The sequence below is a fragment of the Nycticebus coucang genome, chromosome 13, assembly GCF_027406575.1.
Source record: "Nycticebus coucang isolate mNycCou1 chromosome 13, mNycCou1.pri, whole genome shotgun sequence".
Taxonomy (NCBI): domain Eukaryota; kingdom Metazoa; phylum Chordata; class Mammalia; order Primates; family Lorisidae; genus Nycticebus; species Nycticebus coucang.
Window position 1 is genome coordinate 102529417 of NC_069792.1, and position 12529 is coordinate 102541945.

Below are 12529 nucleotides of genomic sequence, written 5' to 3' on the forward strand. Positions count from 1 at the left end.
GAGCAGCTGAGTTCCCAGACACTTGAAAATCCTTGAAACTGACAGGTTTCTGGAAAAAATAACTGCCAACATTGACGCAGGGGAGAAGGGTGAGCCCGGAAGTACCTAGGTGGTGAGGTAAGCCTCTACTGCCAGCGTCTGCTGGCCATAACCCAGACCTGTGAGTCTTCAGGGGAGTCACTGCCCCAGTGCTGAGGAGCCATGGGGCTCACAGCTTGCTCAGAACAGGTGCAACAGGCCAGCAGTGGCTCTGAGAACAGACAGTGTCACATCACCACTGGGCTGGCCTGCGTGCCCAGGGCCTTTATGCGAAATTGCCCCCCCCCGAGGGGTTAAGGAGCTGCACTTGTGCAGAGAAATCTTTGTTAGAAGTTCACCCATCCGTAGCCGGGCGTTGTGGCGGGCGCCTGTAGTCCCAGCTACTTGGGAGGCTGAGGCAAGAGAATCGCTTAAGCCCAGGAGTTGGAGGTTGCTGTGAGCTGTGTGAGGCCACGGCACTCTACCGAGGGCCATAAAGTGAGACTCTGTCTCTACAAAAAAAAAAAAAAAAAAAAGAAGTTCACCCATCCTTGTGGTCAAAACTTTCTGGAAGCCAGGGTTGCAGAGAAGGCCATCTGACATGCAGCAGGCAGCCCCCAGACCTGGACAGCCATCTTAAGGACACCACCAGGCTGGACAAGGGATGGCTGGTGGGGGCGTCGAGATGAGTCTGCTGAGCCAGGAAGGCTCCTGGCCACTTTGGGCCTCCTGGCGTAGCTGCCTTTGGTGCTGACAGCTGCCCACAATTGGGCCCCTTTTCCAGTGGCTACCCTGGGCCCACAGCTTGTTCCTGTTTCCACCTTGGACCGTGGTGTTTTCAGCTGTGCAGCCTGGCAGTGGGACCACCAGAGTTGAGGATGAGGAGACTCTGAATTCCAGCCTAGTGTCCCCTTGTGGAGGGGCTCCCATGACTAGGGAGGGCTGTGAGTGCTGTGCTCGGCCCGCCAGGGACTGGTCAGGGGCTGCAGAGCCCACTGCTGGGCATGGGGTGGGCCAGACCCTGCTGCCTGTCACTGTGCCAGTTACCGTTTTCCAGTGCAGCAGAACACGTGCAAGCTTGCACACCCTGTAAAGAGGCGCAGCCTAACTCCATGGGGGTCCTGTCTGGTGGGCAGAGGCTGGATCTCCTGGGGCTGGACAGAGCAGCTGTGATGTGCTATGCTGTGGGGTGCAAGGGGCCTCTGCCTTCAGCACCCTCCAGCAGCATACGGCACTTTGCCATGGAGTCTGGTCCTTGTCGGCTCCTGGTCCTCTTGGCTGCTCTGTGATGAGAGCCAGCACTGCCTATCCCCTGGCCCCTGGGGCCTGTGCAGGGCCTGACCAGTATGCCTCGTCTACCTGCAGGTGCCTGAGCTGGTGAGCGTGCTGCGCTCTAAGTTGCAGGCTGCCCCAGAGCACATCCTGCCAGCCGCCCAGCAGAGTGTGTACCTCCTGGCATCTCAGCACTGTGCGGCCGTGGTGTCCAGCCTCCTGGGCAGCCCCCTGCCCTTTGACAGGTACCTGGCCCAGGACTCCCTCCTGCCTATAGCACAGCTCACTCCCTAAACCTGCACCTGCCTCTGTGGTGCTGGCCACTCGATCCAGCTGGTGGTACCCATCAGCCTAGGTCTCGGTGGGCAGTGGAGGCTACATCATATGGTGTCTCTTCTGGGTTCTCAGGGCTTGTCCACACCATGAGCTGTGGGCAGACCCCAAGGGTGCCCCATGCTGTGCCCCTCTGAGAGCCTGGGGCCCCCCTCCTCATGAACATGGTGTCCCACAGACTCCCAACAACCAGCAGGGTCTGTCCCTGTATTGCCTGTTTGCTACCCAGCACCCTCTGGGGTCACCTTACCCCTCATAAGGCCTCTGAAGTGCAGGCCTGCCTTCCCACCTTTCTTTGCTGTCCCAGGTGTGGACAGAGGCTGAACCTCCTGGAGACTCACCTGGTGGTGTCTGTCCCTTCCTCCTGTCAGCTTTTGTTTTGTTCCCCAATGGCTGTGCCAGCAAGTGCACACATGTTCAAACATGGGTTTCCTCCCAGGGAAACCTTGGTGGTTGGGGGTGCTGCTTTGCCCTGCCAGTGGCACCTCTATACTTCTAGGCATCTGCCTGCTTCCATGCTGGCCTGTGCTTCTGGACTTTCTGGTTGTTTTTTGTTTTTGAGACAGTCCCACTGTATCACCCCAGGTAAGGGCTGTAGTGTCATATCTCACAGCAACCTCAAACTCCTGGGTTCAAGTGATCCTTCTTCCTCAGCCTCCCAAGTCACTGGGATTACAGGTGCCCACCACAACGCCCGGTTAATTTTTCTACTTTTATTAGAGATGGGGTCTCACTATTACTCAGGCTGGTCTCGAACTCCTGAACTCAAGCAATCCACTCTCCTCAGCCTCCCAGAGTGCTGGGATTATAGGTGTGAACCACCGCACCTGGCCTGGCCTTTCTATTTTTGTATTTTAAACACGTTCCTTTTAAATAATAAATAGCTGTGCTTTGTGACTGATATAGTGGGATTAAATCTGCTCTTATTTTTTGCCTTGTCTTTTCGTCTCATCTCTGTGTTTAAAAACCTTTCTGATCGGGCGGCGCCTGTGGCTCAGTTGGTAAGGCGCTGGCCCCATATACCGAGGGTGGCGGGTTCAAACCCAGCCCCGGCTGAACTGCAACCAAAAAATAGCCGGGCGTTGTGGCGGGCGCCTGTAGTCCCAGCTACTCGGGAGGCTGAGGCAAGAGAATTGCTTAAGCCCAGGAGTTGGAGGTTGCTGTGAGCTGGGTGAGGCCACGGCGCTCTACCGAGGGCCATAAAGTGAGACTCTGTCTCTAAAAAAAAAAAAAAACCTTTCTGATCTTTTTTAGGCTGACAGTCTATCTCATCATTTCATTTTTCCACTTGAGTAGTTTGCAAGTGCATGTTTCTTTTCTCTGAGAGTTTCCCGTCATGAGGACCCTGGGTTCATGTGGCACTGTGTCTGGTGCTGGGCCATCGCTGCCAGTGTCACACAGTCAGCATCTGGGTCAGTCTTCCTGCACACTAGCCACTTTGCTCTTGTTCAGTCTTTGTTTCATTTTTGTGGTTACACACTCACCACATGAGGCAGAGAAGGAGTCCTGGCCCAGCCTGTCCATGCCCCTCACTGCCAGCTGCCTTCCCTAGAGGCAGGTTCCACCTGAACCTGAGTGTGTGTACGTGGGTTACGTGGAATCTTGTGGCTTCCTGGCCTGGTGTGCTGTCTTTGAGGCATGCGGGGGGACCCTCTTCAGCACCATGTAAAGTGCATGTAACTGCATGGCTCCCTTACCCAGCTCCAGGTGATGGAGGTGGGTGGTTTAGGACAGCTGAGGACAGCACTGCCTTGCCTGCCCCATGTATGTTGGGGAAAACATTGGTCTCTGTGAACATGCATAATTGATGAGGTCGAGTTGGCACCCTCAGCCGGGGCCATCCATACCCTGTGGGCTGGGGGCAGGCTCTACATTTAGGATGTTGAGAGACCAGTGAATAATACTTCATGATATGGAAATGATCAGAAATTCAAATTTCAGTGTGCTGGGGGAGTGGCACCTGTGGCTCAAAGGGGAAGGGCGCCGGCCACATATGCCGGAGGTGGCGGGTTCAAACCCAGCCCTGGCCAAAAAAAAACTGCAAAAAACAAAATTTTTTTTCAGTGTGCTAGCAAAATCTCACTACACGGCTACACCCATTCCTTTCCTGGCTGCTGTCATGTTATCACAGCCACATGGTCCGTGAAACCCCAGCTACTTAGTGCCTGGCCTGTGCTGGGCATAGGTATGAGCCTCAGCAAGGCCACCACGTCCACCCCACCCCCTGTGCTTTGTGTCTAGCCGGTGTATGCACCTGTCCACATCACCATGAGCCCTGTGCTCTCCACCCTGACCTCTCTGCCTCCCCCACTTTTCTTTTCCCTGAAATGCACTATCCAGAGTTTCCTCAGTGAGTGTGAGCTGGTGACAGATTATCTAGGTATGTTTACTGAAAATGTCCATTTGGCCATCCAGGAGTATTATTTCTGCAGTTTCTCCTTCTAGTTTGCATTTTCCTTCTCTCCCTTCCCTTATTTTATTTTTTTAAAATAAAAGTCTCTGTCCCCCTGGGTAGAGTGCTATGGTGTCACAGCTCACAGCAACCTCCAAACTAACTGGGCGCAGTGGCTCAGTTAGTTTGCTTGTAATCCCAGCACTCTGGGGGCCAAGGTGCTCCAACTCTTGGGCTTCTGCAATCCTCTTGCCTCAGCCTCCCAAGTAGCTGGGACTACAGGCGCCCACCACAACACCTGGCTATTTTTTTTTTTGTTTTTTTTTTGTTTTTTTTGTTAGAGATGGGGTCTTACTTTGCTCAGGCTGGTCTCAAACAATCCTCCCACCTTGGCCCCTCAGAGTGCTGGGATTACAGGCGTGACCACGGCGTCCATTTGTTTACATTTTCTTTTTTTTTTTGTAGAGACAGAGTCTCACTGTACCGCCCTCGGGTAGAGTGCCTTGGCGTCACACGGCTCACAGCAACCTCTAACTCTTGGGCTTACGCGATTCTCTTGCCTCAGCCTCCCGAGCAGCTGGGACTACAGGGGCCCACCACAATGCCCAGCTATTTTTGTTTGCATTTTCTTTTTTTTTTATTGTTGGGGATTCATTGAGGGTACAATAAGCTAGGTTACACTGATTGCAATTGTTAGGTAAAGTCCCTCTTGCAATCATGTCTTGCCCCCATTAACCAAGGCCCCACCCCCCTCCCTCCGTCCCTCTTTCTGCTCCCCCCCCATAACCTTAATTGTCATTAATTGTCCTCATATCAAAATTGAGTACATAGGATTCATGCTTCTCCATTCTTGAGATGCTTTACTAAGAATAATGTCTTCCACTTCCATCCAGGTTAATACAAAGGATGTAAAGTCTCCATTTTTTTTTAATGGCTGAATAGTATTCCATGGTGTACATATACCACAGCTTGTTAATCCATTCCTGGGTTGGTGGGCATTTAGGCTGTTTCCACATTTTGGCGATTGTAAATTGAGCTGCAATAAACAGTCTAGTACAAGTGTCCTTATGATAAAAGGATTTTTTCCCTTCTGGGTAGATGCCCAGTAATGGGTTTACAGGATCAAATGGGAGGTCTAGCTTGAGTGCCTTGAGGTTTCTCGATACTTCCTTCCAGAAAGGTTGTACTAGTTTGCAGTCCCACCAGCAGTGTAAGTGTTCCCTTCTCTCCACATCCACGCCAGCATCTGCAGTTTTGAGATTCTGTGATGTGGGCCATTCTCACTGGGATTAGATGATATCTCAGGGTTGTTTTGATGCATTTTCTTAAGTGCATATGAGACAAGGCATCATGGCCTCCACTGTTGCTCTTAAGAAGTTGGCACAAGGCGGCACCTGTGGCTCAAGGAGTAGGGCACCGGTCCCATATGCCGGAGGTGGTGGGTTCAAACCCAGCCCCGGCCAAAAAAAAAAAAAAAGAAGTTGGCACAAGTCACTGTCCTCTTTGTGAACTTCGAGTTGGTGTTTTGCTAATCAGAAGTGGAGAGTCCTTTTTATGTATTCTGCTAGGTAACTGCTAGGCTTCTTGAATCTGTAGTTAGTATCTTTCATCAGTTCTGAAAACTCTCAGCCTTCTCCTTTTCAGATGTTCTCTCTTTCACTACTTCTGGCCCACCACTTGAACATACAGTTAGACCTTCCTGTTCAGTCCTCCCCGTCTCTGACACAGTCTTACAGATTTCCATCTTATTCTCTGTGCTGGGTTGTGAGTAATTTCTTTGATTTATCTCCAATTCACTGTTTTTCTCTTCTGCTGTATCTGGGAGGACTCCAGATATGTCTGCTGAGTGCAAGAGTATCTCATTTCTAAAAAGGTTATTTGGTTCTCTTATAAATTTGCTCTGTTCTTAGGATTTCAGTGCCCGGCAGTTACTGTGAGAAGCTGTCATTGAGCTCTGAGAGCCACGAGCGTAGCCAGTTCTGGTCCCCCAGTAGTGTGTCCAGCCTCCTTGGGAGGCTAATGCACTTTGTGTGCTGCTTCCTCAGAGAAGTTTAGTGCTGGCTTCTGGCAACTCCCTGGGGACCTCCATCTTGCTTCAGGCCCTGTGTTGGGGCCCAGATGTATTTTGCTATCCTTTTTTGCCAGCTGCTTACAGAGTCTTGGAGTCAGGGGGTGAGTTCTGGCCCAAGGTCAGAAGGCCATTTCCCACCTCAATGCAGCTGAGTCTGTTGGACTTTTCTGAGTGTGTGGAGCCAGAGGCTACCACCCAAGGGGGTAGGCATTATGCTGTGGCCAGCAGTGTAACTGTGGTGACCCTCCTCCTGCCCTGCTCCAGCCATACCTGCCTGCTGTGGCGGGCTCTAGCCGTGGAGCCCAACCTTGCTACCCAAGTCCTGCGGCTGCTCCTGGAGAGGGTGAGCAGAGACGTCCCATTCAAGGAGAACCGCACCTTCCTGCTGGGTAGCACCCCTGACCGTGTGGCCACACTGCTGCCCCTTTCGGTGAGTGGGAGCCCTAGGGGCCACCCTGACACATCGTCCCTGCCCTCAGCTGCCCGGGTGCCAGGGTGAGCCCCCACAAGGTGGCCTTTGCACTGCCCCACGGGCACCTGGCTTCTGTGCAGGGCACGGGTGCGAGTGCTGAGCCCAACCTTGTAAAGGCCTCACAGGTGTTGGACCCCAAGGGAGATCACATTTTATCCTGTAGAAAGAATATAAACCCAGCTTGGCAATGTTGAAGCAGTAAACTGGCTGAATCCCTCCTGAAGAGCTAAGAGCACAGGGTCTGAGGCCATTCTGAAGGCTGAGCTGCCCCTGCCCCAGCCTGGCCCGAGGGCCAGGACCCCTGCAGTACTCCAATACTTGGTCCTGGAGTCCCATGGTGGCTTTTCCCTAGGCCACCTGCGCGCTGCATGAGATCATGTCTGCCCCAGCGTCAGGGCCTGCGGTGCTCGAGCTTTACCCACAGCTGTTTGTGGTGCTCCTGCTGCATGTCAGCTGCACCCTGGGCGTCCAGTTGCCACGGAACCTGGAGGCCAAGGAAAGGCGGGGTACCAGCCTGGCCACAGCCATCCGGAGCCTTGAGCCTTGCAGGTAACTGGGTCCACTCCTCCCACCTGGTGCTGGCTATAGCCGCTGGTGTGCCTGATGCAGGGGTGGAGGGCTGGTCATCAGCTGCTAGGCCTGAGGGAGAGGACATGTGAGGGCCTATGGCAGATATAGTGTGGGGAATCCAGGGGTGAGTCTGCTTCCAGGGGTTGCCCTGTGCCCCAGTGGGGGGTTGGCAGTCAGTGGTAATGCCCATGGATGTGCTGTGAGCAAAGGTCTCCCCATCTGCTGGTTCCCTGGGCTCTCTCTTCTTGCCCCTTAAGGGCAGGTGGGTGAGGTGCTAACCACAGGCAGTTTCTCCTCTTGAAGGGTGAAACTGTGGAGTTTGGTTTGGGCTGACCACATGGTGGTCTTGGCATGGGCTGCAAGCCCAGAGCAGCTGAATTGTTGAGATGCTCCAGGCCTCCCCAGCCCTTCTCTCCCCACTTTCACTGGGGTCTAAGGCAGAAATCCTGGGGTGGGCAAAGCGGAGGGTATGACCCCTGCCTGCCAGGCCTGGTTTCTGGGGCCATTCCTAAGCCAGCATGTGGACCCTTGAGCTCCACACTACACCCGGGTATGGTGCAAACTGACACCGAGACAGGCCTGATGGTGCCTTTGGCCCTGTGAACCTGAGTGACAGGAGCCCCAGAGACCACCATGCCCCATTTACATGGGCATCTGAGTCTGGCCAGAGACATATGCTGGTATTACTTCGCTTTACCCTCCCCCCCCACCTCCATTGCCACCATCACAGGGCTATTTGGAGCAGCTCAAAAGCTCCAGTAGAGGCCAGGAACCAGGGCTGCACAGCTCCTTGCAGACCGGGTGGCCACCAGGCCTAGGCCTGGCATGCTGGGGACCAGCTCCTCAGTCTGGGGGCCACGGGCCACCCCAGTTGAAGCTGGTGTTTGCAGATCCTGGCTCATGCGACATCCTTCGATGTTCTAAGGAGACAGGCAAGGGAGGTACCCTCATTTCAGTTGAACACCCCTGAGCCAACCATGCCCTTCCCCTGGATCTGCCGTGTGGCTTCAGATGCTGCAGTGCAGCCTCTGGTCCACATGGCTCCCTGCAGGCTGTGAGGCCTTGAACAGGGTGTGGTGCTGGTTGGCAGAGCTGTGCTCTGGCTTTGACCATACCAGCACCCCCAACACCCCCTCACTCAGCCCTGCACCTCCTCTTGCGGGCTGTGCTATGGCTGGTGCCCAGTAACCACAGTGGCTGGCATGTCCCTTCTTCCGTTTCTAGGGGTAGAAGTCCCCTGAGCATCCATGCCACCTGGGCTTACATACCAGAACCTCCCCTAGAACCAAAGGACACCTGGGACATCGAGAGCTACCTTGTAGCGTTTTTCCTTCTCAGGAGGAAGGGGCCGTGGATGCTGGTGGAGGCCTGTCAGGCCCAGGCATCTGCTTCTTGGGGTGCCAGGACTGCTGGGCCCCCACTCTTCTGCCCTGCCCAGCACTTTTCTCCTGAGGGACTGGCTCTGCCCAGTGTCTCATGGGCCCTCAGTCACTGGATCCCACACCAGCCTAAGCCATGCTCCTGTGCCCACCATGCGATCCCATCTGCACAAGCCACACACAGCAGACCTCAGCAGCTCCCTCCTGGGCTCTGGGCCCCACTTGTGCCCCCATGGGCCCTGCATAGTGGGGTTGCACTGTGAAGGCCTCTTATGGTCCAAAGAGCCTATCTTGGGGAGAGGGTCTGTGGAGCCTGGTGTCTGGCAGGAGGTGACCACTGGGTGCAGTGGACACACTCATCGTAGCCACAGTCGGTACCTCACAGCAGGTTGGCACATGGCTTTGGGTGTCCAGACCAGAAACAGAAACACTGTGCAGGGAGGGCAGGCTGGTGGGTGTGGGGTGGGGTGGGGCTGAGGACCATCATGGGCATCTGGGGTGGCAGAGCTGCAAGGGAGGGCTCTGCTTGGGTGGGCCACAGGTTTCTGCGTGAGGGGCTCACCTGGTGCTATGGCCAGGCTCTGGTGCAGGGGCGGGCAGTACTCTCCCCCCTAGACCTTGCCTGTTGGGTACTGCAACCCCTGTACCACTGCCTGAGCCAGGAAGGGCTTCCCAGAGTAGTGGGTGGACACCGAGTCCAGCTTGGCAAGAGACTTACTTCCTGCCAGCCACTAGGCTTGCCTCTTATGAGGGAGACCAGGGAATGAGGTGCCCAGCTGGCAGGGTTCTGGAGGGGTGGGAGTCAGCTGAGGCCAACCTGGCTGGATACCTTTCTGTGGGCACAACAGCTCTCAACAAGGACATCATCATTCGACACTCAAGAGTGGGTTGGGAGCCCAGCCTGCCTTTGGACCTGAGGGCACAGACTTCCTGAGGGAATGTTCAGTGTGTCTGAGTGGGAGCAGGCCCAGTACTCAGGAGATGCAGCCTCTAGCTCTTCAGGGCAGGCCCAGCACCCAGGGTCTTCCCCAGGCATGCATGTGCACATGGGTTTGTAGGCCACAGCCCCTGCCCACTGGCCAGCGAGGTGTGGGCCAGCCCCTGAGCCTCCTGCTTCCTGCAGCTGTGCAGTGGATGCCCTGCAGGCTGTGCTGCTCCGAGGCGGCAGTGAAGGCGTGGTGCAGGGTGTGGAGCTGGAAGGTGGCTGGGAGCTGCTCAGGACCTTATCCGGGCACGAGGAGGGGACCACCCGGCTGGCCACGTGAGTGGGCCCTACCCACTGTAGTGCCAGTGTTGGCTGGACCCCTGCTGGAGCCGGAGCCAGGGCCTATTCAAGGGATTTCCAGTATAATGTGGGAAGGAGGTGGGCCACCTTGGCTGTCCCCACAGGGTGGATGTGGAGGTGCCCTTGGGTCCAGCACCTTGGGCAGGCACTTCCAGCCCCTGCAGCCTTGGTGTCCCCCAACAGTGCCATGGCTAAGTGTGCAGGTCCCCGGCTGCCCCTGGTGACAAAGGCACTCATCTGCACCCAGAACAGTCCATATGAGATCCAGAGGGTCACCTCCACGGCCTTCCTGGCTGAGGTAGGGCCTTGGGAGTGAGGCTGGGCAAATACCTTTGTCCCGTGACTGTACAGGCAAGCAGGGCATGTAGTGGAACATCCTCCCCTGTGCTCAGTGCCTGCGTGGGGACACCCTCACCATGCCCAGTGAGGCCTCAGGCTGTCAGCCCCCCCCCACCCCCGTGCTGGCCTGAAGCCCTGCAGGGCCCTCGGTGGGAATAGGCCCACAGCCAGGACCCCAAGGCTTGTGGGTAGCAGCTGCCTTGGCCCCAGGGGTTGATGTGCTGAGAGCCCCCCGGGGTTGTGTGGCCAGAACTAGGCAGGAGTGGGGAGTGAGGCCAGTGGGAGCCATGGTCTCGTACCTCTTCCTCCAGCTGCTCAGCAGCAACGTGGTCAATGACCTCATGCTTCTGGAATCGTTGCTAGACAGCCTGGTGGCCCGGCAGAAGGACCCCTGCACCAGTGTCCGGCGCCTGGTGCTCCGAGGTCTAGCCAATCTGGCTTCAGGATCCCCTGACAAGGTGGGGCTGGCTGCCTGGCCCCTGGGACCCAGCAGACCTGGTGTGAGCAGTGCCAGTGGCTCTGGAGCCCAGGCTGAGTGCTGGTCTCCCTAGGTGCGGGCCCGTGGCCCCCAGCTCCTGACAGCCATGATTGGGGGACTAGATGATGGGGACGACCCGCACAGCCTGGTGGCCCTGGAAGCCATGGCAGGCCTTGTGCGGCTGCTGCCACTGGTGGAGCCCCAGGACCTGCGCCCTGTGCTCCTACACATCACCATCCGAGTGCGGCCCTTCTTTGACAGTGTAGGTGGGGCTGTGGGTGGGGATGTCTTCACCCTGGGTCTGCACAGTGGACTTGAGCTACTTGGCCTAGCAGCCCCCACCCCAGGGGTCCTCTCTTGCCAGCCTTTCTGTCCCTGGCCCATCCTGACATGAGCATCAGCATCTATGGCATGAGGTAGGTGTGGGGGTGGGTATAGCCTAGGTGATGCCTGCCTCCCCAGGAGAAGACAGAGGTCCGCACAGCATCCATTTGCCTTTTTGGGCACCTGAATGAGGCATGCCATGGTGACTGTGAGGATGTCTTCCTGGAGCAGGTGGTCAGTGGGCTGGTGCCCCTACTGCTGCACCTGCAGGACCCCCAAGCCCCTGTGGCCAGCGTGAGTAGCCAGTAGGGTTGGGGTTGGGGTGGCCCTGTCCGGCTGGGTCTCACCTCTATGTTCCCCAGGCCTGCAAGTTTGCCCTGTGCATGAGCAGTGCCAACCTGGAGTGTGAGGAGCTGTCAGGTATCTTTCAGAGGCATCTGCAGGAGGGGCGGGGCCTGCACTACGGAGAGTTCCTCAATGCCACCTGCAAACACCTGGTGAGGGGGGTGGGGTGGAGGGCAGGTGTGGGGGGAGAGGGCAGGTGTCGGGGCACAGGGCAGGGCTGATGCTGGCTGCCCACAGATGCTGCACTTCCCAGACCTGCTAGGGCGCCTGGTAAGGGACAGCCTGTTCTACTTCAAGAGCGGTTGGGAAGATATCCGTGCCGCAGCCCCCTTGTTCACAGGTGAGTGCTGTCCCCCACCCTTTACCCTACCGGCCTCTGCCCCTCCATCCTCCTCACTCCTTACCCCAACCCCCTCTGCCCTGCAGGGTTCCTGGTGCTGCATGCAGAGTCCAGACACTGGCCCCAGGTGGACCTGGAGCAGCTCCTTGTGGGTGAGCCTTCCCTGTCCCCCCCACCACCACCATGGGCCCCTACCCCACTGGGCCCCACTGACTCTGTGGGTACCCACAGGGACTAAGTGATTTTCCTGGATTTCAGGATTTCTTTCCCTGTCACTGGTGACCTCATCGTCTCTAGTAATTCACGGAAACTTCTTAACTGTTCCAAAAGAGCTTAAAAAACACTAAAAAAGGAAAAACTATCTTTCCGTCGGCTCCTGAGCCCTCCCAGCAGAGGCCTGTCTTAGGAGAGCATGGCCCATGCACAGCTGGGGGGTATGCAGAGAGGTCATGGCCTCCCAGGCACAATGTTCACGAAGGGTGGTGGGAGCTCGTCAGTGCCCTGGCAGCCACACCCTAACCCTAGCTCTCTGCCTCAGCTCTCCAGCTGTTGCTGAGAGACCCAGCGCCCCTGGTGCGGGTGAAGGCCGCTGAGGCCCTGGGCCGCCTGGTCAAGTTCGCTTGAAGTTCCAGCCAATACCCCGTACAAGCAATACCACTTTCCTGGGGCCTGGTCAGACGGGGCCGCCCAAGGACCTCCTGCCTGGATGTGGGCCAGGACCAGGCTTGGCACTGCCACAGATCAAACCTGAGCCTGAGCCCTCAGTAAGAAAGGTGCTGGGGGCCAAGCAGGGAAATGTTCCGTGTGACCCCACCTGTTTCCCAATAAAGCCATCTGTCCTCAGCAAGTGAGGGGGACAGTGATGTGGCCTTGGCTGCTGAAAACAGGCCAGGAGAATGCCCTTTCCTGGG

The 12529-nt window shown here is 56.5% G+C and overlaps 1 protein-coding gene across 20 annotated transcripts in view; it reads left to right on the plus strand.

The window, feature by feature from the left end:
• MROH1 (maestro heat like repeat family member 1) overlaps positions 1-12469 on the plus strand; it is a 72906-nt gene extending 60437 nt beyond the window's left edge. For 19 of the 20 annotated variants that reach the window (XM_053558293.1, XM_053558285.1, XM_053558287.1 and 16 more), the window contains 12 exons: positions 1384-1535; positions 6351-6516; positions 6911-7107; positions 9631-9768; positions 9976-10090; positions 10443-10589; positions 10683-10871; positions 11072-11227; positions 11296-11430; positions 11516-11618; positions 11705-11770; positions 12157-12469. In XM_053558293.1, coding sequence (XP_053414268.1) covers positions 1384-1535; positions 6351-6516; positions 6911-7107; positions 9631-9768; positions 9976-10090; positions 10443-10589; positions 10683-10871; positions 11072-11227; positions 11296-11430; positions 11516-11618; positions 11705-11770; positions 12157-12242 — 1650 coding nt within the window. In that variant the 3' untranslated portion in view covers positions 12243-12469. Of the gene's footprint in view, positions 1-1383; positions 1536-6350; positions 6517-6910; positions 7108-9630; positions 9769-9975; positions 10091-10442; positions 10590-10682; positions 10872-11071; positions 11228-11295; positions 11431-11515; positions 11619-11704; positions 11771-12156 lie in introns of those variants that run through there. The other variant, XM_053558302.1, reaches the window with a different exon arrangement.
• The last annotated feature ends 60 nt before the right edge of the window (positions 12470-12529 follow it).